Source organism: Acinonyx jubatus, chromosome D4 (genome assembly GCF_027475565.1).
Source record: "Acinonyx jubatus isolate Ajub_Pintada_27869175 chromosome D4, VMU_Ajub_asm_v1.0, whole genome shotgun sequence".
NCBI classification, from domain to species: Eukaryota; Metazoa; Chordata; class Mammalia; order Carnivora; family Felidae; genus Acinonyx; species Acinonyx jubatus.
The window spans coordinates 80,532,488-80,553,727 of NC_069391.1; the positions used below are offsets into that span (position 1 = coordinate 80,532,488).

Sequence of the window (21,240 nt, forward strand, 5' to 3'; positions counted from 1 at the left end):
CTCGCAGTTCACAAGTTAGAGCCCTGCATCGGGCTCTGTGCTGACAGCTCAGAGTCCCGGAGCCTGCTTCAGATCCTGTGTCTCCTTCTCTCTCTGCCCCTCCCTGCTCACTCTTTGTCTCTCTCCCTCTCTCAAAAATACATAAACATTAAAAAGATGTTGTTTTTTAAGAAAGAACAACCACCACCACAAGGTATCTTTCCTGCTTTCTCTTTTGAGTAGCGTTCCTGGAAACAAACTGGAATAAATGCATGACCTGACCACCATACTGATGAAGGGTTTTATAATTTGGGGGAGTATGTGTAATCCAAGAGGAATACATATGCTACAAAATGTGACCCGTCAAAATATTTTTTTTTCATTTAGTAATTTAAAATTCAGTTTTGTATAGAGGATATAGTTAATGTTATTACTATAATACTAGTATTATGCCAGTGAAATGGTGATTACCATAGAGAATTTATCCTACTGATTCATGGATAACGTTCTGGAGCTTCCAGACATTGGTTTAGGGGAGAGAGCATGGATTTTGTAGTCCGGTAGGTCTGGGTTCAAGTCTTGATTCTAAGATTTGATCCTGGACCAAGGGATTATCGTCTCTGAACCTACATTCATCATTTTGAAATGAGGATTAAAACTACCTTTATAAATATTTACATATATTATAATTATATATATAGATAATATAACTATAATGTTAATTATATAACATTTCCATTTTCCTTTCTTAATTTTAATTTCTTTTTAATTTGCTGGTGTCAGACAGAAACAAGATTTGTCTGCACATTAATAAAACAAGGGTGTGCTCGAACCAGCTTCCACTGGCTCCCAAGTCCACTGTGTGACTTTTGCGGGTGGGTCCAAATGACTTCATGTTGGTGGTCTGAAATGGGACATGATGGATATCCCACTTATCCCACAGAAACTGGACATAGCTACAAATCATCCACAGCCCCCAACAGAGCTAGTTAATGTCAGATAATTACCATCCAGCTACTGAAATAAAGCAATATATGAAGAGTAACTCGTAGATAAATGCACTAGCGATATAATTCTGTATCCCTGAGACTCATTTTATTTTTTTTTAAGTTTATTTATTTATTTTGACAGAGAGAGAGAAAGAGAGAGAGACAGCAAGCAGGGGAGAGACAGAGAAAGAGGGAGAGAATCCCAAGCAGGCTCTGCACTGTCCGCACAGAGCCAGGTGCGGGGCTCGAACTCATGAACCATGAGATCATAACCTGAGCCGAAATGAAGAGTCGGACACTTAACCGAATGAGGCACCCAGGCACCCTGGCATGCATTTTTATTGTCTTCTTGGCCAATATCGATTTTCTTATGTACGTGATGTAAAACATAATCTTTACATGGTGTTATGTCTGTTATTATTTCATGCAGAAATTAATGGCCACATTGAGGGCAAAAAGAAAGAGAATGCAAATAACACACGCAAACGAAATGGTTTCTAGGCATCTTTCTTTACAATTTGACATTCAATCAATTAGCTCTAGTCACTTCCCAAAATGAAGGGCTTGAAATATTCCAGCCAGAATTGATCAGAAATATCTCCATCTGTGCGTCTTCAGGGCATTCCTCCTTTCCCTCTCTGCCACTTCCACAAACACAGAGGCAAGAAGTCCCACAGGCTAGGAAACCGGTGGGTAGAAAGAGTTCCGCTTAGGAGCGTCCGATCAGATTGTATGCCCCGTGCAACCCTTTTCCCCAGGGTTCCACTCAGTAAAGGTGTCACCCTGCAAAACCGTGCCATCAGAGTCACAGGATGCGGGCTTCATCAACCGGTCATCCCTGTGATCTCCTTTAAAATATTAGAGGGGCACCTGGGTGGCTCAGTCGGTTGAGCGTCTGACTTCGGCTCAGGTCATGATCTCATGGTTAGTGGGTTCGGGCTCTGTGCTGACAGCTCAGGGCCTGGAGCCTGCTTTGGATTCTGTGCCTCCCTCTCTCTCTGCTCCTCCCTTGCTCACACTCTGTCTCTCTCTCAAAAATAAATAAAGACTTAAAAATATTTTTAAGTTTAGAAATGATACTTCCAGTGTTTCTGGAGTGTTGACCAATGACGGCCTCATCCCGAAACCGACCATCAGTATTCAGTCCTCGTCATTCTTGTCTCCTCCACAGCACTTGAACATAATACATCACTGCTGCCTCCCAGAAGTACTTTCTGAACTTGGTTTCCGGGACACTGGCTCTTCTGGTTTTTCTCCCACTTCACTGGCCACCCCGTTGCTGGTCCACCCTCTCTACTCTGACCTCTTGCCCTGGGAGTGCTCCAAGCCCCAGGTCTGGAACTGCACTATTCTTACTGATTACTGACTCATTGGGTGATCTCAGCTTGTCTCGTGGCTTTAAAGAAAATTTTTTTAATGTTTATTTATTTTTGAGACAGAGAGAGACAGAGCATGAGCGGGGGAGGGGCAGAGAGAGAGGGAGACACAGAATCCAAAGCAGGCTCTGGCCTCCGAGCTGCCAGCCCAGAGCTGGATGTGGGGCTCGAACCCACAAGCTGTGAGATCATGACCTGAGCCGAAGTTGGAGGCTCAACTGACTGAGCCGCCCAGGCGCCCCTCGTCTTGTGGCTTTTAATGCTACATACGTTGTATCACAAATTTAAATTTCCAACCCCTTTGCTGAAACCCAGATGTGTTTATTCAAACTGCCTAATGGACACCTCCCTTTATTGTCAAGTGGACGTCTCCGGCTGAACACCTTCAGAACTCAGCTCCTAACAGCTTTACCCTAAAACCTACTGCATCCTTTCTGGTTGGCCAGGTCCCAAACCTGGAAGTCCTGCATCCACCCCTATTCTCCTCACATCTCACATCCAGGATATCAGGAGCTCCTGTCAGCTCTACCTTCAAAATAGGACGGACTCTAGTCATTTCTCTTCTCATGACCTCCGTTGCTACCTCCTGGTCCGAGCTGCTGTTAGTTCTCACTTGGATTAATCCAACACTTTACCTGTGAGTCCGCCTGTGTCTACCCTTGTTGTCTACAATCTAATCTCAACATAGTACCCATAATGAACAAACGCTAAATCTTACCACTCCTTTGCTCAAAACGTTCCATTGGTTCACCATTTCCCTCAAAGTAGATGCCGAGGGCCTGGGAATGGCTTTTAGGGCCCTATAATCTCCTGTCCATTCTCTTACCTCTTATTTCTACCACCTTCCTCTCCTACTGCCTCTCTCCTTACTCATTCTGTGTTGTGTGGCCACACTGGTCCGTTTACCGTTCCTGGAATATAGTCGGTATGCTACTACCTCAGGGCCTTTGCATGGGCTAATGCCTCTGCCTGGAATGGCTTTCCCCCCATTTAATCTCAGGTCTCACTTTATCATTTCTAAGTCTTTGCTCAGATATTTCCTTTTCCACTGGTCCCATTCTGACTACACTATTTCAAACTTCAACCTGCCTCTGGTACTCATTTCCTACACTCTATTATTTCCATAGCATTTAATTGCCTCTTAACATACTGTACTTTTTTTTTTTTTTTTTTTTTTGTCCATCTCCCTTCCCTAGAACATACAAAGGCAGAGACATTTTCCTGTTCACTTCACTGCTATGCCTCCAGCTCCTACAGCAGTGCATGGAACATAGTATATACTCAATAAGTATTTGATGAATGAACAAATGAATGCATTTTCTTCAGCAGCTCTAAGCCACAAACCAGTTGGGCCAAGGCCAAACTATATGTCCAGTTTTGTGAGGGGCTTGGCAACAAGACATGCACTTGACCAGGATGCTCCAAGGCAAAAGTAAAACAAATACAAGTCTTGATAAAATTAAAGTGATATCAAAGCAAATATTCTCAAACTAGTTCCATGTCATCCAATGTATTTTTTTTAAAGCAAACACACACACACACACACACACACACACACACACACACACACACACACAGATCATTTTTGTACATTGTTACCTTCATTTTTTTCATTGGCAAGAAAACTGCTATGTAAGAACACTGGGGTTTTTGCATTTTCAGCAACGAAAGGAACTTCTATAATTCTTTTCTTTAGCACTTCTAACTTAAGCGAGGCTGGATGAACCAAAATACAGATCTACATCACCCTAATAGAAGGATGTATTTCATTGAATTCCATTAAGAATGAGGCCAAAACATGAAAATGACCATGGTTTGTCACCTAGCTAAGCACAAAGGCATCCCATGCTATCCTAGACATAAATTAATGGCATCGTGCCCTGAAATCCTACCTTAACACATGTTTCACCTAAACAACATTTCCTCCAAAAAAAATGAGAAAACCAAAGAAAAGGACCTTTTGTATCTGGCTTTGGGCTCTCAGAAGGCCCATTTGAATCCGAAGTGAAGGACCTCGGTGAAAGATGAGCCACCCAGCGAGGGAGGGGAGGGAGGCTACTCTGAAGGGCACTGTCCTTGGGAAACTGGAAAGCGGACACTGGGCTCTGAGACACGACATCTTTGCAGGATGGAAAGGAAGCGACGGTCCGTCATGAGTGTGAAATGACCTAAGAAGCACCTTCCCTCTAGTGATGACAGTGCCTGTCCTACGGATAGCAGTAGGAGTCCCGAGCAGAATTAGTCTGAGGTCCTGGAGGGAGGGAAACCTCTCATTGTCTCCAGGATTAAATTAAATTCTTTCTTCTTGGGGTACAAAGCACTAGCCACTTAGCCTCCAGGGGGTGAAGCATTACTCTGGAAATGCCTTCAGCTCATGCACCTCTGGGTCTCAGGTATTAGGCTGAAACCATTACCCCAGGTCTCCGGTTCCGGAGATCTTTGTGTTTCGGGCCATAAAGTATGAAAGGAAATCTCCCAGGCTTTTGAGCTGTGTAATCATCTCACTTTTGGAAGAGAGACGCAACATCCAGGGGAACGTAAGTACAATGCCCTGTGTCTTTCTGGGACGCTGACACCAGTCTATTTTTCTTGAGTAACGTCGGTCTTTCCAAAAATCCTTGATACGGTTTCTATTGTAAGTACATCTATCCCATATACGTGTATTCCATAATGTAATACCCATGTAAACCAATCTAGATCAACATCTATACTACAATGTCACCATATTTGCCAACTGATCAGAATCTGTCTCTCTGATGCACAATTACTCCTCTTGATTCCAAATATGTTTTTCTTTTTTGACTTGCATGAGACATTTCCTTTCCCCAGAAAAGATCAGAGCTTCATTGAGAGCCAGTCTGTCTCACATGTGTTTGGAAAGCAGAGAAAAGCCCCATGTGTTGACAAGCTTAGCCACATTATAACTCCAAATGCTGTCTGTTTCAGGGAACAAAAGCTCTGGATGGGAGCCAGGAAGCCCCAGTGCTGAAACCTCAGACCCGCTCACGTGTTCCTACACATGAAGGATTTCAATCTGTGGAAGGGAGTATTAAGTGAAATCACTTTCTCTCCGTGGGTCCTTGTTTAACATTCAAGACGGGGTTCCAGTGGGTCTACTGGGAGATCGGGGTCCCATCTGTTCTTTGTGCGGCAACTGTGATGTGTTGAGATACACCCCGGATTCATAATCTGGAACGGTGAGGCAGCTGTTCCTTCGTTCCTGGTGTCTGCCCCCTTTCACCAGGGCTGGGAACGAGCTCGAGTGGCCTGTACGAGCCACGTAGAATGAACAGCTAAGCTGCATTCATTAAGCTGACGAGGATTTTTAACAATCGGGGAAAAAAAAGACATCAGTACTTTGTGCAGAACAACAGTTAAATGTGTCTCCCTAAAATTGTTGTTTTACAATACCTTCCAAATGATTTCTAAAGCTTGCCATAAATGGATAGTTATTGTTTAATGGGTATAGAGTTTCAGTTTGGGGAAAGGAGTTCCGGAGACGGAGGGCGGAGACGGCAGCACAGCTGTGTCAATGTACTTACTGCCACTTAACTATAAACTTACAAATGATTAAAGTGGTAAATTCTGTGTGATGTAAATATTATCAATTTTTAACAAAAGCTTGCCAAGAAGCTTTCTGTGTGTAAGTAGGACCTGACAACATCAGAAACTAGAGTGATAAGATCAATTATAAAAAGATTGAAGGACATTGGAGATTTTGATATTTTGGAGCTAATTTCTCAGATAGTTACAGACTAGCTGGGTATCATTCTCACGTGTCTGGATATCAGCTACTACAATTCTTTTTTTTTTTTTTTTTTAAGAGAGAGAGGGAGAGAGACAGAGTGTGAGCAGGGGAGGGGCAGAGAGAGGGAGACACAGAATCGGAAGCAGGCTCCAGACTCTGAGCTGTCAGCACAGAGCCCGACACAGGGCTCAAAGTCTTGAACTGCGAGATCATGACCGGAGCGAAATTAGATGCTTAACTGACTGCCCCTCAGCTACTATAATTCTTAAAAGACAAGGACTTGAATACGACTGCTAGTAAATTTTAGCTGTATAAATAACACATTAAATATATAGTTGTGATTTTCTTTTGTCTGACAGCATAACTTTATAAATACAGATCATTTGGTATTTTAATGCACTCTTGAGATATGTGTGTGTGTGTTATTGTGTGTGTGGAGATAGATAGATAGATAGATAGATAGATAGATATTTTTTTTTTTTTAATAGGCTTCATACCCTGCATATGTTAAACTCAAAACCCTGAGATCAAGACCTGACCTGAAATCAAGAGTCAGATGCTTACCTGACTGAGCCACCTAGGCACCCCCACTCTTGATATTTCTATCACACAAGAGGGAGTATTCTTAGAAATGAAGAAGACTTCTACCTTAATTACCAGAAACATGGAAGACTTACTGAAACATTCAACAATGTCACAAAAGAAATGGATGGTGTCTCTCCCTCTGGAAATTGTTAAGAAAATGATGAATAGTTGCTTTTCTAGAATGTAGGTGTGGGGAGGAGGGCCTGAAGGACTTTTAATCTACTCACTGGTAGACTCCAGAAGCTAGGAGTTACAGGTGAAGGCATTTTCTCACTAAACTAGATAGTTATCTACTGATTTACTTATCCCTCTGTCTTTGGGCCACAAAATCCCTCTAAACTCTAGGGCAACTAAAGCAATTGTTTAGAAGCATTGTGACAGCATGGCATCATATAAATGTTAATAAAACGGCAATAAACAATAAAACCCTGCGATCTTTAAAGGTTATCTTTATTGTCTTGCAAAAAAGAAGCATTTCCGTCCGAAAAGACAAATCCTGGAGTCTGTCCCTTTTCCATGCACGTCTAGGTTCATCTTTCACAAATGCCTGTGTTATTTTATTAATTAAGGAGTCAAGTTGTGGGGCCGGTGGATTTGTTTTTGTTTTTGTTTTTTTGTCTTTGTTGTTGTTCTGCTATAATGACTTGTTCTACTATGTGACTGACTTAAACACTGGGCATTTTCCCAAACTTTAGTCGTACAAATACCAACTTCATGATTTTATTTTGTCTGCCCACATACCTACAGTACTTAACGTTCTTCTTCAAATGCCACTTTTACTACATAAATCCTCTTATTCAAATAGGAAGCCACATTAGGATGAAAACAAACAAAAAATACTATCAATCTGTGAAATAATGGCTTTGATGGACTGGTTATATATTTTTGTTATACATGGATATTAGTATCAAATTAAAAACTATTCATCCACATACCACTTAAGTTACCCAGTGGTAGTTTGGAGAACATTGGTTCAAGGTCTACCAAACATTCCGGTTTCTACTAAGTCATTTTATCTGTAACCACAGGCCATGATTTTCTATTCATAAAAGCACAGATGAGGCAGAACAATGAATCCAAGAAAGTATTCCCAGAGAAGAACAGCACATTTTATAAAAGTTTCACTAATTGTAAAAAATAACAACACCATTCATGTCAGTGGAGCTGATACAGTATCAAGGCTTTTCACAAATATAATCTCAATTAATCATCACAGCAACCCTAAGAGAGTAGCGGGACATCCTTTGTTATCTTTATTTCACATATGGGTAAAATGAGGCTCAGAGAACGCCTGTGATCACGCCCCGGGCTATGCAGGGAGCAAGTGGCAGAGCTAGCTCATTGTGCATCCATTGGTCTTTCTGAAAGGGCGGGCCTACACCGCCGGCCAACTCCATCTTGTTCTGCATCCTTCACCTTGACCACGCCTCCTCCCCTTGAGTAACCTCCCACTCACCTGCCTAACAGGACTCGGACCCTTCCCCAGCCAATCGGCTGAGGCCACAGCCATTACCTCACCAACTGCCCCTAGGCCCCAATAAAACCTTTGTCCTTTTGAAACTCGCTCTCTCTCCCAGGTATCTCACCGCTGCGTCGGTGCAGGTAGGGGATTGAGCTCGAGCTAGCTCGAATAAAGGCTCTTTTGCTTTTACATCGGACTCGGCTCCCTAGTGGTCTTTGGGGATCACGAATTCTGGGCATAACACTTTCCACTAGACTACACCACGCTACACCCTGGATTGTGGAAAACTTGCATGGCAAGTTAGTGAGTCAGGAACTACAGCTCCCTTGCTATGTATGATGAAGTGTTAAGTCTAATAAACACACAATAAACTGGCATGTCCACATTGTGCCTTTTGTCAGCTTCTCTTCTTACTTAATGGACCCATATTTTCTGTCCGTCTAATCCAGTTGTCTGTAAACAGTTTTGTATGCCTTTCCTCTTTCCATTTTCTTCTTGTGTGTGTTCTTCCAACTGTAAATTGATAGGCTTTAAGGAAGGATGGGAAGCAAAAAGGTAGAATGCAGTCTACAAGTACAGGTATATCCTCTGAAAGTCCCAGAATGCACTGCATTCAAAAAGGATTCTGTTATCACCTACACCAAACCAATACCCTCCAGTCATCAAGGAGAAAGACACTGTGCTGCTGGTCCAGAGTCTGAACATATTATTTCACTAATGTCTAGGACAGAAAGTTCTGCCATTTTTACATACTTCCATTATTTTACTGCCTGTATTACCAAAAGACACATGGCAAATATTGTTAGGACTAAATGCAAAAATAGCAGTAAATCAACAAAGCAGGCAATAAGAGATCTTTCTGGATGTAATTCCATTATTGTTTAAATCATACATCTACTCACACAGGTTTGCTGTTGCTATCCTAGGATCCAAGCAGATAATACCTAAAACTCCCTTGAGTGGGTTTCAGTGTTTTAATATTTAAAATGACTATGTTGCCTTAGGATCTAGAAGATCCTATCTACCTTCAGCATCCTATAAATCTATGAACTGTTATTAATTTGTTGAGTCAACTAAAATTTTCTTATTCTTTCAGACCATATTCTCTTCTGGAGAGAAATTCCAGAGACATTCATCTAAGCAATATTACATTTACTATAAAAATAACTTTTTAATAAAAAATATGAGGTGATTGTTAAGCGGTTTCCATGATAATTAAATAAAAGATTTTCGGACTACTTTAGTACTGTGTCGGTTGTCTCCAATATTTACTACACGAGATTGAGAGTTATAAAGGGAAAGAAGTAGAAAATTACAGTCTCTCAAGCAGTTTATAGCCAAAGGCAATATAAATGTAAATTTTAATATTCTCCTCCTACTACCCCTCATCAAAGAACAGAACACCGTATGATAACATAATCTCAGATACAGCAAGACCTTGGGTAGAACAGGCCAGAGACACAAAGATTTCATTCAAAACACTATGCTTGGTTGGTGTGCAAGAGAAGAGCAAATGCCTTCAAATTTCGAGTATAATAATAATTCATAAATAAATGATGCCAAAAAATAAAATGCCAGAGACATCCTCTTGTGGATAGGTTGAGCAATTTGTAGCAGACCTACACTCCTGCTGAGGAGAAGTGGAAAAACAATGGATAAAAACTATATATTTTAGAAAACACCTGTTTTGAAACCATAAGAGAGTTTCCCAAACAGCAAGGACTTGAGGGTGCCAAGGTCCCAGGAAAAGGAGAAGGTCAGTGAAGTGAATTCAACATTCTTCCCGCTGCTGTTCCTACTGGGGCATTTGCCTATTCAGTTTAGAATCTAACCAGGGAGCAGCTAAAATGAGGCAGAGAAACCAATGGAACCCCCTGCACTGGGAAGATAATAACTGGAGTTCAGGGTTGCCAAGGCAGTAAGAGCTTGCTTCAGAGCCAAGTTCTGTGCAAAAAGAGAGGCACAGAACAGTGAGCCCATCACTTGGCAATCTTCCCTTGAGGCTTGGGCTGAACGCTTAAGCAGTAGAGGGCAAGAAGGGCCTCTTGCCAAGAAGCCAAATGCAGAACAAAGTTTTCAGCAATCTCACCAGCTGAAGAGATAAAAAATTAAAGTTTAGGACGTACTGAAGAGGAGGGCCCTTAATAAACCCCCAGGGCATGCTCTCAGAGAATATACCCTAGGGGTAGGGGAGAATGGAGAGGGTGGTCTAGCAAAGCAATACCTGCTCAAGTCAGCCCAGTTCCGATGGGACTGAGGTGACCTGCTTGTCTCAAGTTGTCTATTTGAGAACAGGTTGAATCCTCTCTGGAGGAAAAAAACTTCATCACCAAGGATTCTATCATTCTTCATTCCCAATGTCCAGTATTCAGTGAAAACACCAGAGATTTCAAGAAACTGGGCCAAAGTGGGGGGAAAAACAGACAAGAGAAACAGGGCCACAGGTGACCCAGCTATAGCACGATCACTTTTAAGAGGTGTAAAATAACTATGCTTAGTAACTTAATAATTTGAGCATTTATATTATGTCCAGGAAATAGATTAAGATGAAGAAGTTCATGAAAGAACTTGAGTCTCTTAAAGAGAAACAGGCTGGAGGAGGGATGTGGACTACATACATGTGGGATACAGAGTAAGGACCTCTTGAAAATGTGTTTCCCTATAAAAGCAACGAGAACACTGGAAAAAAATTGTCAAATCAACTTCTTCAGAACTCTGGAAATTAACTAAAGGCATATAGCAATCTAAGAGTGTTCAAGAAAAATGACAATCTTGCTAAGAAAGATGAGCTTTTAACCTGCCCTAATCCGGTCTTAATCTCTCCTATTCCTACTCCTACTCCTACTCCGAGACATAATTGAAAACCAAGAGCTTTACAACTAAAGTATCCATAAAAAGCATCAGCCTACAGTCATTCTGCAAGGGGCAGAACTGGTTTGGAGCTCCCTAAAGCCCTGTCCCCAGAAAATTATCATTATTTGACCTATTTGGCAACTCACTGAAAAGTTCCATTCTCAGGGCTTCTCTCGATTTAATTTGACTGAGGTAGAGCTTACTTTGTATGAACAGCCTTATCTCCAGGGGCTTTTGTCAAAAGCAATCAGTTAAATGATTGTTTAACATTACAACTGCCTTAGGTGATATTAACAATTGAAGCTAACAAAAGACTGACCCAAAATTGTTAATAAAAAGTAGGTCCTGGGATATCTGGTGGGGGAGGGGGTTGCTTTGCAAAACTCCAAAATCTCCAAAATATTTCTGGCAATCTCCATGGCTTCTCAGAAGTTCCCATAGGATCAAGCAACAGTTGGACACAATAGTGGTCAAGTTCATGATGCATCCTTGTATCAGCTTTCCCTGGTTCCTTGCTTTGCTGCCTTTGCCCCACATTTCTGCTTCTTGGGATCACATCTCAAAAAATACTACCTGCATGCAAACCTGTATCTTGGACTTCACTTTCTTGGGAATCCTGTCTGGCAGTGTCCTCTAGACCCGCCAAGTAGAACCATTTAGGAATTCCCTGAAGCTGCCATACTGCTTAGTGGTTCCATACCTTGCACGTGGATGCTACCTCACCCTGCCACTCTTCTTGGTGAACTCTCACTCATCCAACAAGATGCTCCCAAGGAGAGCTAGCTGCTTCTCTCCATGTGGTTCCATCATCTCTAGAACTTAACTCTTATTACTTTACTTATTACAATTCTGGGGGCAATTATTTGGTGCACAAGGCACAGCAGATGCTCAGAAAAAGTGGAATAAATGAAGATCATCTGGATGCTGCACTGTATAAATTTATGACCACTCCCAGTTCTAAGATGTTTCATCTTATATACATGTAGCCTGTGATACTGGTGGCTTTAACAAATAAACAAATGTTTTAATGGGGCCTTTATTGGTTCATGCTTTCATTTTTGAAGGGGTGATGCTTGTCATAATGTGATCTGAGAGCCAATATATCCTCCCACATATGGCTCAAGCCATTGGAGGCTAGAGAAAGAAGCCACTCTTTCAGGGCTTGAAAGGGTGGGCCTACACCGGCCGACTCCATCTTGTTCTGTGTCCTTCACCTTGACCACACCTCCTCCCCTTGAGTAACTCCCCCCCCCCCCACCTGCCTAACAGGACTCGGACCCTTCCCCAGCCAATCGGCTGAGGCCACAGCCATTACCTCACCAACTGCCCCTAGGCCCCAATAAAACCTTTGTCCTTTTGAAACTCGCTCTCTCTCCCCAGTATCTCACCGCTGTGTCGCTGTGTCGGTGCAGGTAGGGGATTGAGCTCGAGCTAGCTCGAATAAAGGCTCTTTTGCTTTTGCATCGGACTCGGCTCCCTAGTGGTCTTTGGGGATCACGAATTCTGGGCATAACAGGCTTAGGATACACGATAGGTGTGCAGGCTGCAGCCAGGGAGTTAAATTTACAACACTGGTTCACTGACATTAAAATAGCTCAGAAAAGAATTTACTTTCTGCTAGATGCATTTCTATAGATGTCTCAAAATACCATCAGCTTGAATATACCCTTTCCAAAAGAAGATACCCCTCTTTGGGTGAAGGGTTTTGGGGGTGAGATTATGCTGCTACATGAAGTATTGTGCCTTTCACATATAAGCTGTCACAGCTGTTCCTGGTCATTTGTGGTCTCTTAGTATCCTGTAGGCAGGGAAACTCTGGTGAGACAGAGTAGACAGAATATGGCCATTAGAGCCTGCCATTCCTGAGACTCTGTCCCCACTCTACTTGTTAGTGCTGTGTGACTCTGGAAAAACACTTAACTTTTCTGAGCCTTGGTTTTCTCATGTGAAAAACAGGCACTTCCTCTAACTTTACGGGTTGTGGTAAGGATGTGTTTATGGAATGAATGTTCATGTCCCCCCGAAACTTATGTGTTGAAATCCTAACCCCCAATGTGAATGGTATTAGGAGGTAGGGCCCTTAGGAGCTGATTAGGTCACGAGGGGTGAACCCTCAACAATGGGATTAGTACCCTTTTAAATGAAAACCCAGAGAGCTCCTTTGCCCCTTCGGCCATGTGGGGACACAATAAGAAGATGGCTGTCTATGAACCAGGAAGCAGTCTCTTACCAGACACGGAATCTGTTGGCACCTTGATGTTGGACTTTCCAGACTCCAGACCGAGAGAAATAAATGTTTGTTGTGTAAGCCATCCAGTCTGTGGTATTTTTGTTAGACCAGCTCATACTGACTAAGGCAAGATGTAAAGCTCTCAGTAAAGTGCCTGCACATGGCAAATGTTCCATAAATGATCACTAGCTAACATTATTTCCTGAGTGAAACAATTGTTACAGTAATTTTAAGAACAGAACCAAAATACCTTCCATCCGATGCTATATATGTAGGTGACCACAGCAAAATTTGCTGCCTCATCTGCATTATTGTAGAGAGGCATAAAGAGATATAACCTGTAAAAGACTTTCTTTAGTTAGAAAATGGAAAGGTGCCTTGAGAACCTTTTAAAAATTTGTTTTGAAACAAGCAAGAATGGAGAAGAAGGCAGACCCTAGAAGCAATCTGCTGAAAAAAAAATCAGAATTCTCTTGATTGTGCACCAGAGAATTTCATTTAATGCATAAAGCATTTGCTGGGAGTGAATACTGAACACATTAAGAGGTTTTTGCATTACAATCTTTGCAGAAACATCCAACCAGCTGAAACATCCGTCAAAGTTTCAGAGAGACAAAGCAAACACCGCCATAACATTTTCATTATACAAAGCCACACCAAGTTAACTAACATGTGCCCCTATAAGTCAGGAAAAATGTAGATAAAGGAGCCAAATTATGAGTAATTGAGTACTGAATGTGCTTTTGCTAGGTTTTCACAGATTTTGTGTATGGGGGAAGGGGTAGAATGTGGTACAAACAAGTTTAGGTTATTTTAGCAGAAAGATGTGAAGGGCAGGACAAGGGCCACTTTATGTAGGAAGGGCTCACCCAGCTCCTTCCCTGTTTAGCACTAACGCTGGGGAGGGACTCTGTTATGGGCTGAATTGTAGGTGTCCCAGTATCTTGGAATGTGACTGTATTTGCAGATACTTTTAAAGAAGTAATTAAATTAAATGGGGCTGTTAGGGTGTGTCCTAATCCTATAACTGGTGTCCTGATAAGAAGAGATAAGGAGAAGACACCACAGGCCAAGGGCAGACAACCGTGAGCACACAGCGGTAAGGAGGGCCTCTGCCAGCTAAGCAGGAGAGCCTCAGAGTGAAACCAACCCTGTCAACACCTTGAGCTTGGACGTCTAGCCCCTCAGAACTATGAGAAAATCAATTTCTGTTGTTGAAGCTGCCCAGCAGTATTTGTGGTATTTTTAGGAAGGCAGCACTAGCAAGCTCATACTGAGTCCAAATACCCGTCCCTCGAGTTATTTATAGTCCAGTTGGGAAGATAAAATTGATACACACATAAAAGGATTAGGTACCTATGACTAGGCTGGCATGGGAGTGATGGAGGTAGCATTAAGAGCCACTGCCACGAGTGATAAAAAAGCCAAGGAAGGAGAGTTCATGGAGAAGAGGAAAGCAAGGCAGGGACATCTTTCTGAGCCCCTATTTCTCATAGCCCCGTGAGAGTGGCTTCCATACAATGACATCAGGGTTACTGGCTATTCTCAGTCTCCTTTGCTGGTTCTTCCTCCTCAGACCATTGAACTTTGGAATGCTCCAGAAGCTTATCCCTTGGTCCACTTTTGGTTCTGCTCCTACTCCCTTAGCGCTCTCTCCCAGTCACATGGTTTTAAATATCGTCCATACCAACAGCTTCCAGAGCAGTCATCTTTCCTGAACTTCCGACTGCCCACTCGACACCTCCCCTTGAATATCTATCAAGAATCTCAATTCTGACATATTTAAAACTGGGCTCCCGATCTCCCTTATCTTCCCGACAAACCTATCCACTCTATCTTTTCTATTTAGTTGTTGACAAGTCCATTGTCCAGCTGCTCAGGTCAAATCGTTGAAATCATTCTTGATTTCTCTCTTTCTCTGACACCCGTAGTTAACCTATCAAGAGATTCTGTTGGCTCTACTTTCAAAATATATCCAGAATTTCACCACTTCTTACCACCTCCATGCTACTACCCTAGTCCAATCCACTATCATTGGTAAATCCACCCTCACTTTACCATATACTGTCTTCTGGATGCCTCGCCTTATCCTGATGGGGCTCTCTGATTTCACTCTTGCCCCATTTCTCTTTGTAGTCTTTTCTCAACAGAGCAGCCACAGTGATCCTAACAAAGCCAGGTCAGATCATCTCCTTCCTAAGCTCAACATCTTCCAGGGTCCTCCCATTTCAGGTAAAGTAAAATCCAAAGTCATTCTTTAAAACAACAACAACAACAAATATATATATATATACATATATGTATATATATATGTATATATATACATATATGTGTATATATATATATGTATATATATATTTTTTTTTTAATTTTTTTTAATTTTTATTTTTTTTTAAGAAATCTCTATGCCCAACACAGGGGTGAAACTCATGACCCTGAGTTCAAGAGTTGCAGGCTCAAAACAAAAACAAAAACAAACAACAAACAAAACAAAACAACAACAACAAAACAGTTGCACATTCTACTGAATGAGTCAGCCAGGCACCCCCAAAGTCCTTCTGATTAATGACAAGGTCCTCTAGGGCCTGGCCTACCATTATTTTTCTGATCTCATTTCCTAGTACTCATTCCCCTGCTCACTCTGGTTAGCAAAACCAGTCTCCTTGCTATTCCTGGGACACACTGAACCTGCTTCCACTCAAGGGGCTTTGCACTGGCTGCTCCCTCTACTTGGAACACTTCTTCCCAGTACCTATGAGGATAGGGACCTCAGCTCTTTCCAGATTACCTTCTCAAGCAATTTATTGCCTTTTAACATACTATATCATTTATGGCTAAGTATAGTCTTTGTTGTCTGTCCCCTGCCTACTAGAAAAGAAGGCCCATGAGGGCAAATGATTGCTTTGCCTGTTTTGTTCATCTGTGTTTCCAAGTACCTAAGCTGAACTTGGCACATAACAGACACTCAATGAGTATTTGTTGAGTGAAGGAACAAATGAATTAACAGCATTAATTAAGCATTTATTATATACCAGGTCATATCCTAAGCACATTTTAAATGTTGTCTCATACATAAATGATACATACATAATCCTATGAGGTAGGTATTAATTATTCCACATACAGATAAGGAATTGAGATTTAGAGAAGTTCAAGGGTAGAACTGAGATTTGAACCCTAGCAGCAGCAGTCTGGTCCCAAAACTCTCAATGGTTTAAACTCAACCAGCCAATGAAGCAGGTAAATAGGTAAGTAGCTATAATTATTCTCATTTTTAAGATGACACAAATGAAACTTAGAGATTTTCCATAACTTTCTCACAGTTTCATACCTAGTGAGTGGGTTGACTCTGTTCATGGGTCTGTTGTACGTCCTGGGGCCTGGTGACCCTCCTCTTGCTTTTCAGAGACGCTGTCCCTCCACTGCTTACTATTTTTACTTTGTCCTCTCTTCCATGCCATGGCCTGTTACCCAGAAAATTCCTCTATGGCAGTCCACCACAGCATAGGTCTCTTTGAGAGTATCTCTTCTCAGATCTGTTAACACTACCCTTTTGATGTTTCTGAGAAATGGAAGAAAAGCTATCAACCTTCCTCCCACCCAAGAAAAATGCACATAAATACATTGTGATTACAATGGACTTGAATTCAAGCTGATTCGTTCTTGACCTTTCTCTACTCCTCTTGTAATAAAAAGATATATCCCTACTATCCTGTTTTCTAGGGATTTTACTAAATAAATGGCTAGTTGTTTATATGCATCAGTGAGGGCTTATAGATTGATTAATTCATTCCAGCAACATTTTTTGAGCATCTACAGCATACAGGGTACAAGATTAAGCCCTCTGGGGATTCAAAAACAAGGCTGGCAGTAACTTGCCCTCAAGACATTGTTGATCAGAGCCAATGAGACTGACTTTTTGTATTTTTGTTTGAGTTATCTCTTTCCATTCGATTTAGTGTTGAAAGACCTGCAGTTGCTACCACTGTCCTGCTACCATGAGATGAGAGTCGAAGATTGCAGCCAATTGAGGAAAACCAGATCAGGGAGGTGGCTGGAGAGAGAAACTGGCTCCTGATCACACAGTCTGCATCAAGTTGTTCCTAAAGCTAGCCCTAAATGGATTTTGTCTATTACAAAGGGCAATAAATTATGCCCAACCAAGACAGTATTCACATATACAAGTCTTTCAATTATCTTAACTTCCCTGTCTTCCAGACACAGCTGTGTGTACTCTTAGAGCCCCCTTAGAGTCTTCTACTCAGTGCTGGAAGTGGGATTCTGTCCTACCTTTGGACCAATGCTGAATCTCTGCAACGCTATGCCTTCTGGAAGAAACGCTGTCCCAGAACAGGGTAACGCAGTAGGAACAAAAGAAAAGTCAGTGGTAGGATCAAGCTGCACATCTTCTTAGTCAGGCAAGAGTGCATCAGTACCTAAGGCTACATGGACACTGACTGGGAAGGTGGCTGGAACCAAGGGCTTCTGGAAAGACCCAAGCACCAACTGCCAGGTGGAACCCAAGCAGAAAATCTCTGTGGGTTATACCGTGGAGAGCAAGCGCTATGAGAAGAAGAGGTGGTCACGGGAGATAAGCCAGAGAGCACACTGTCAGAAATGGTAAGATGCAGTTCCCCAAAAAGCCAGTATTTGATATGTGTCATAATAGAGGACATTCAATAGCCAAGAAAGAGTCTGAAATAGCACCAACTATTTGAACAAGTGCTCTTCTTTCAATCTCTCTTCCACTTACCCTGATTAAGGATCATGAAGTGAGGGGCGGATGAGGAAGTAGAACAGAGAAAACAAAAGAACCTTCTTCCCTTTTCTGATCTCCAAACTATGAGTTAGTGAGGCCCAAGCTGAGGGAAAGAGAGATGATTCAATTGACTTTTAAACATACATAACTAGGTGACCAGTCTAACACCTTAACAGGACTGGGAAGCTATGGGCTCTGCCAACGGATGGGGAACGGAGAATGTTTTAGGATTTGTTTGAAGAAAGCGCTCCAAAGAGAAAATAAAACTATTCCTGATTGCTCCCTACCAAGTTTAGCCAAGTCAACAAACAAGTTATGGTGTAGGTTGCTCTGTGGTGTTATCCGTAGACTTCTCTTGAGGTAGGCTGTAAGAAATAGCACTATGCCACTCACCCTTGTATGTACTATCATAATGGCTTCTCTGTTAGGACCCTTGAGGAAACATCTCCTCGAGCTTCCTGTCCGGGCTAGTTCTGCTTCTCTGCACCAGAGAGAGTGCTTGCATCCAATGGACACACCAAGTGACATCAAGAGTGTCAGTGAGAAAGGTCTATTCTGCACAGTCTATTTTATCACTGACATTGTTTACAATCGCTGCACATGGTGATGACAAGTAGGTCAACGTCAGTCTGTTTTATCGGACTTCATATATTTGCTACAGAAAACACCCACACCCCCTGGTGGATCGCTTCACCTCTTTTTATCCCAAGGACACGGTGAATCATGTTTTGCATCTGTGTTTCAGTCACTGCAAAGTGTAGAGGCCGATTCCTAGAGTCTCGTCTGCCAGCACCTTTCTCATACAGGGCCTCAGTCCTGGCTCCAGTTTAGATCACTATTTTTTCTTCCTTCACACTGTCCCTCTCTCCTTTATTTTTAAACCTACTCCTCATTAAATTATTTTTATGTGCAAATCTTTGTAATAAGCCCATTTCCATCCTCTTTGCAGCAAGATACATAAGCAAGGCATAAACGGAAAGAACATTTTTAAATGCACATATTTAATGATCTATCCCATGGGCGGAGAATCACGTGTGTAGTTCATTCTAGACACGAGACATAAATTTGCACCTTTCAAAATGCAGTGAATGACCCCCACAATGCTATTTCAGGTTTCCTTAGGAAACAGCACCATGTGGCATAACTCACCTACCCCAGTAGTGTGATCTCCCTTTGGTCCTGTGTAGGAGGTGGGGGTTTCTCCCCTCCTCCTGTGCCAGCTGCTCCGGTTTCTTCTCTCCTGGGTAAAGGCACATTCATCTTGTTCGAAAGTACACTCTCCAGGTGGAGGTGGAAGCCCCTCTGTGAGGAAACAGCAGGTGTTATTATTACTGAGGCACTTTCAATGAATATGCATTCCACGGCTCCCCATGCTGCATGTGTGAATGTCACCTGGCCATATGCCTGTGCTTATGGAGAGGCAGCACCCCCCCCACCCCCACCACCGGCCTCCAACTGGCAACCCTCCTATGCCAAGCTCTTGCCTCTAGCTAGAGCCTGGACTCTACCATGGGTCCTGCCACAGGGACAGAGAACAATCAGAAATCTAGATTTAGGGGCACCTGGGTGGGTGTCGGTTGGGTGTCCAGCTTCAACTCAGGTCATGATCTCATGGTTCATTGGTTCGAGCCCTGCATCGGGCTCTGTGCTGACAGCTCAGAGCCTGGAGCCTGCTTTGGATTCTGTGTCTCCTCTCCTCCATTCGAGCTCTGTCCCTCTCTCTCTCTCAAAACTAAATAAGCATAAAAAAATTTTTTTTTTTAAATCTAGATTCAAAAGTATTGGGATACTTTGAGATAGAAACTTCCTCTGACTGATGAATTTACTTGTCAGAATAAGCTTACAAAGCACTGAAAATTGGAGGCAAACTGCCTTTATGGAAATATGGAAAACAATAAATTGTCTCATGTTGGAGCTTTCTTCAGAAATCCTGGCTGAGTGAAGGGAATCCTTAGAACAACTCAGTAGTTGCTTTGGACGAGGTGGAGAATGTGTGAAAGCTAAGTGTGCTTTTGGAGGCACAGTTTAACTTGTGTGGAGCACGTGACTTAATTCTTTTGTCTTCAATATTCTTGTCTACCTTCTGGGATTGTGAGTTTTAAAGGAGATGATGTATGTGAAGTATTTAGAACATGAAGTTCTCAGGAAATGTTAGCTAAATGAATATTAGGGCTTGGTGTTTTGTCACCTGGAGCCTTATTTTCCATTTCCAAAAACAAATATTTATGTCTTTGGACACTGTCTTCAATAAGTTTCATGATTATTCTTATTATTAGAATGGTGTCACCTCCCACTTAACTGGGGACTTCTTTGTCTGAACTTGGCTGTACCTTCCCGCATCCAGATTCTTAGCAGATTTCTCTAATAAACAGCCCATTTTTTACATCTCTTGCATAATAATTATTTTACTTCATTTTATTTGACATATAGTACAAGCTGATGAAGCCTCAGTCCCTTTTCTATGCCTCAAGTGTAGAGATTTTTATCTTGTTTTTCTTTGTGTTGTCCTTGCAGCGCCTTGCAAATCAAGAGACTAAAAAAGTCTATTTTTAATTTTTTGAGGAACCTCCACACTGTTTTCCAGAGCGGCTGCACCAGTTTGCATTCCCAGCAACAGTGCAAGAGGGTTCCTGTTTCTCCACATCCTCTCCAGCATCTATAGTCTCCTGTTTTGTTCATTTTAGCCACTCTGACTGGCATGAGGTGATATCTGAGTGTGGTTTTGATTTGTATTTCCCTGATGAGGAGCGATGTTGAGCATCTTTTCATGTGCCTGTTGGCCATCTGGATGTCTTCTTTAGAGACGAATGGATAAAGAAATTGTGGTTTATATACACAATGGAATACTACGTGGCAATGAGAAAGAATGAAATATGGCCTTTTGTAGCCACGTGGATGGAACTGGAGAGTGTTATGCTAAGTGAAATAAGTCATGCAGAGGACAGATTCCATATGTTTTCACTCCTATGTGGATCCTGAGAAACTTAACAGAAGACCGTGGGGGAGGGGAAGGAAAAAAAATGGTTAGAGAGGGAGGGAGCCAAAACACAAGAGACTCCTAAAAACTGAGAACAAACTGAGGGTTTATGGGGGGTGGGAGGGACGGGGGGGTGGGTGATGGGTATTGAGGAGGGCACCTGTTGGGATGAGCACTGGGTGTTGTGTGGAAACCAATTTGACCATAAATTTCATAAAAAAAAAAAAAGACAGAATAAAAAAGTAAATAAATGAGGAGATTATTCTCCAGGGCCAGAATGAT

The 21,240-nt window shown here is 42.2% G+C and overlaps 1 protein-coding gene across 8 annotated transcripts in view; it reads right to left on the reverse strand.

Moving 5' to 3' along the window:
* MAMDC2 (MAM domain containing 2) overlaps window positions 1-21,240 on the reverse strand; it is a 401,951-nt gene that overhangs the window by 11,687 nt on the left and 369,024 nt on the right. For 7 of the 8 annotated variants that reach the window (XM_027041065.2, XM_053205285.1, XM_027041067.2 and 4 more), the window contains one exon: window positions 19,131-19,283. In XM_027041065.2, the coding sequence (XP_026896866.1) occupies window positions 19,131-19,283 (153 nt within the window). The remainder of the gene's footprint in view (window positions 1-19,130; window positions 19,284-21,240) is intronic. The other variant, XM_053205286.1, reaches the window with a different exon arrangement.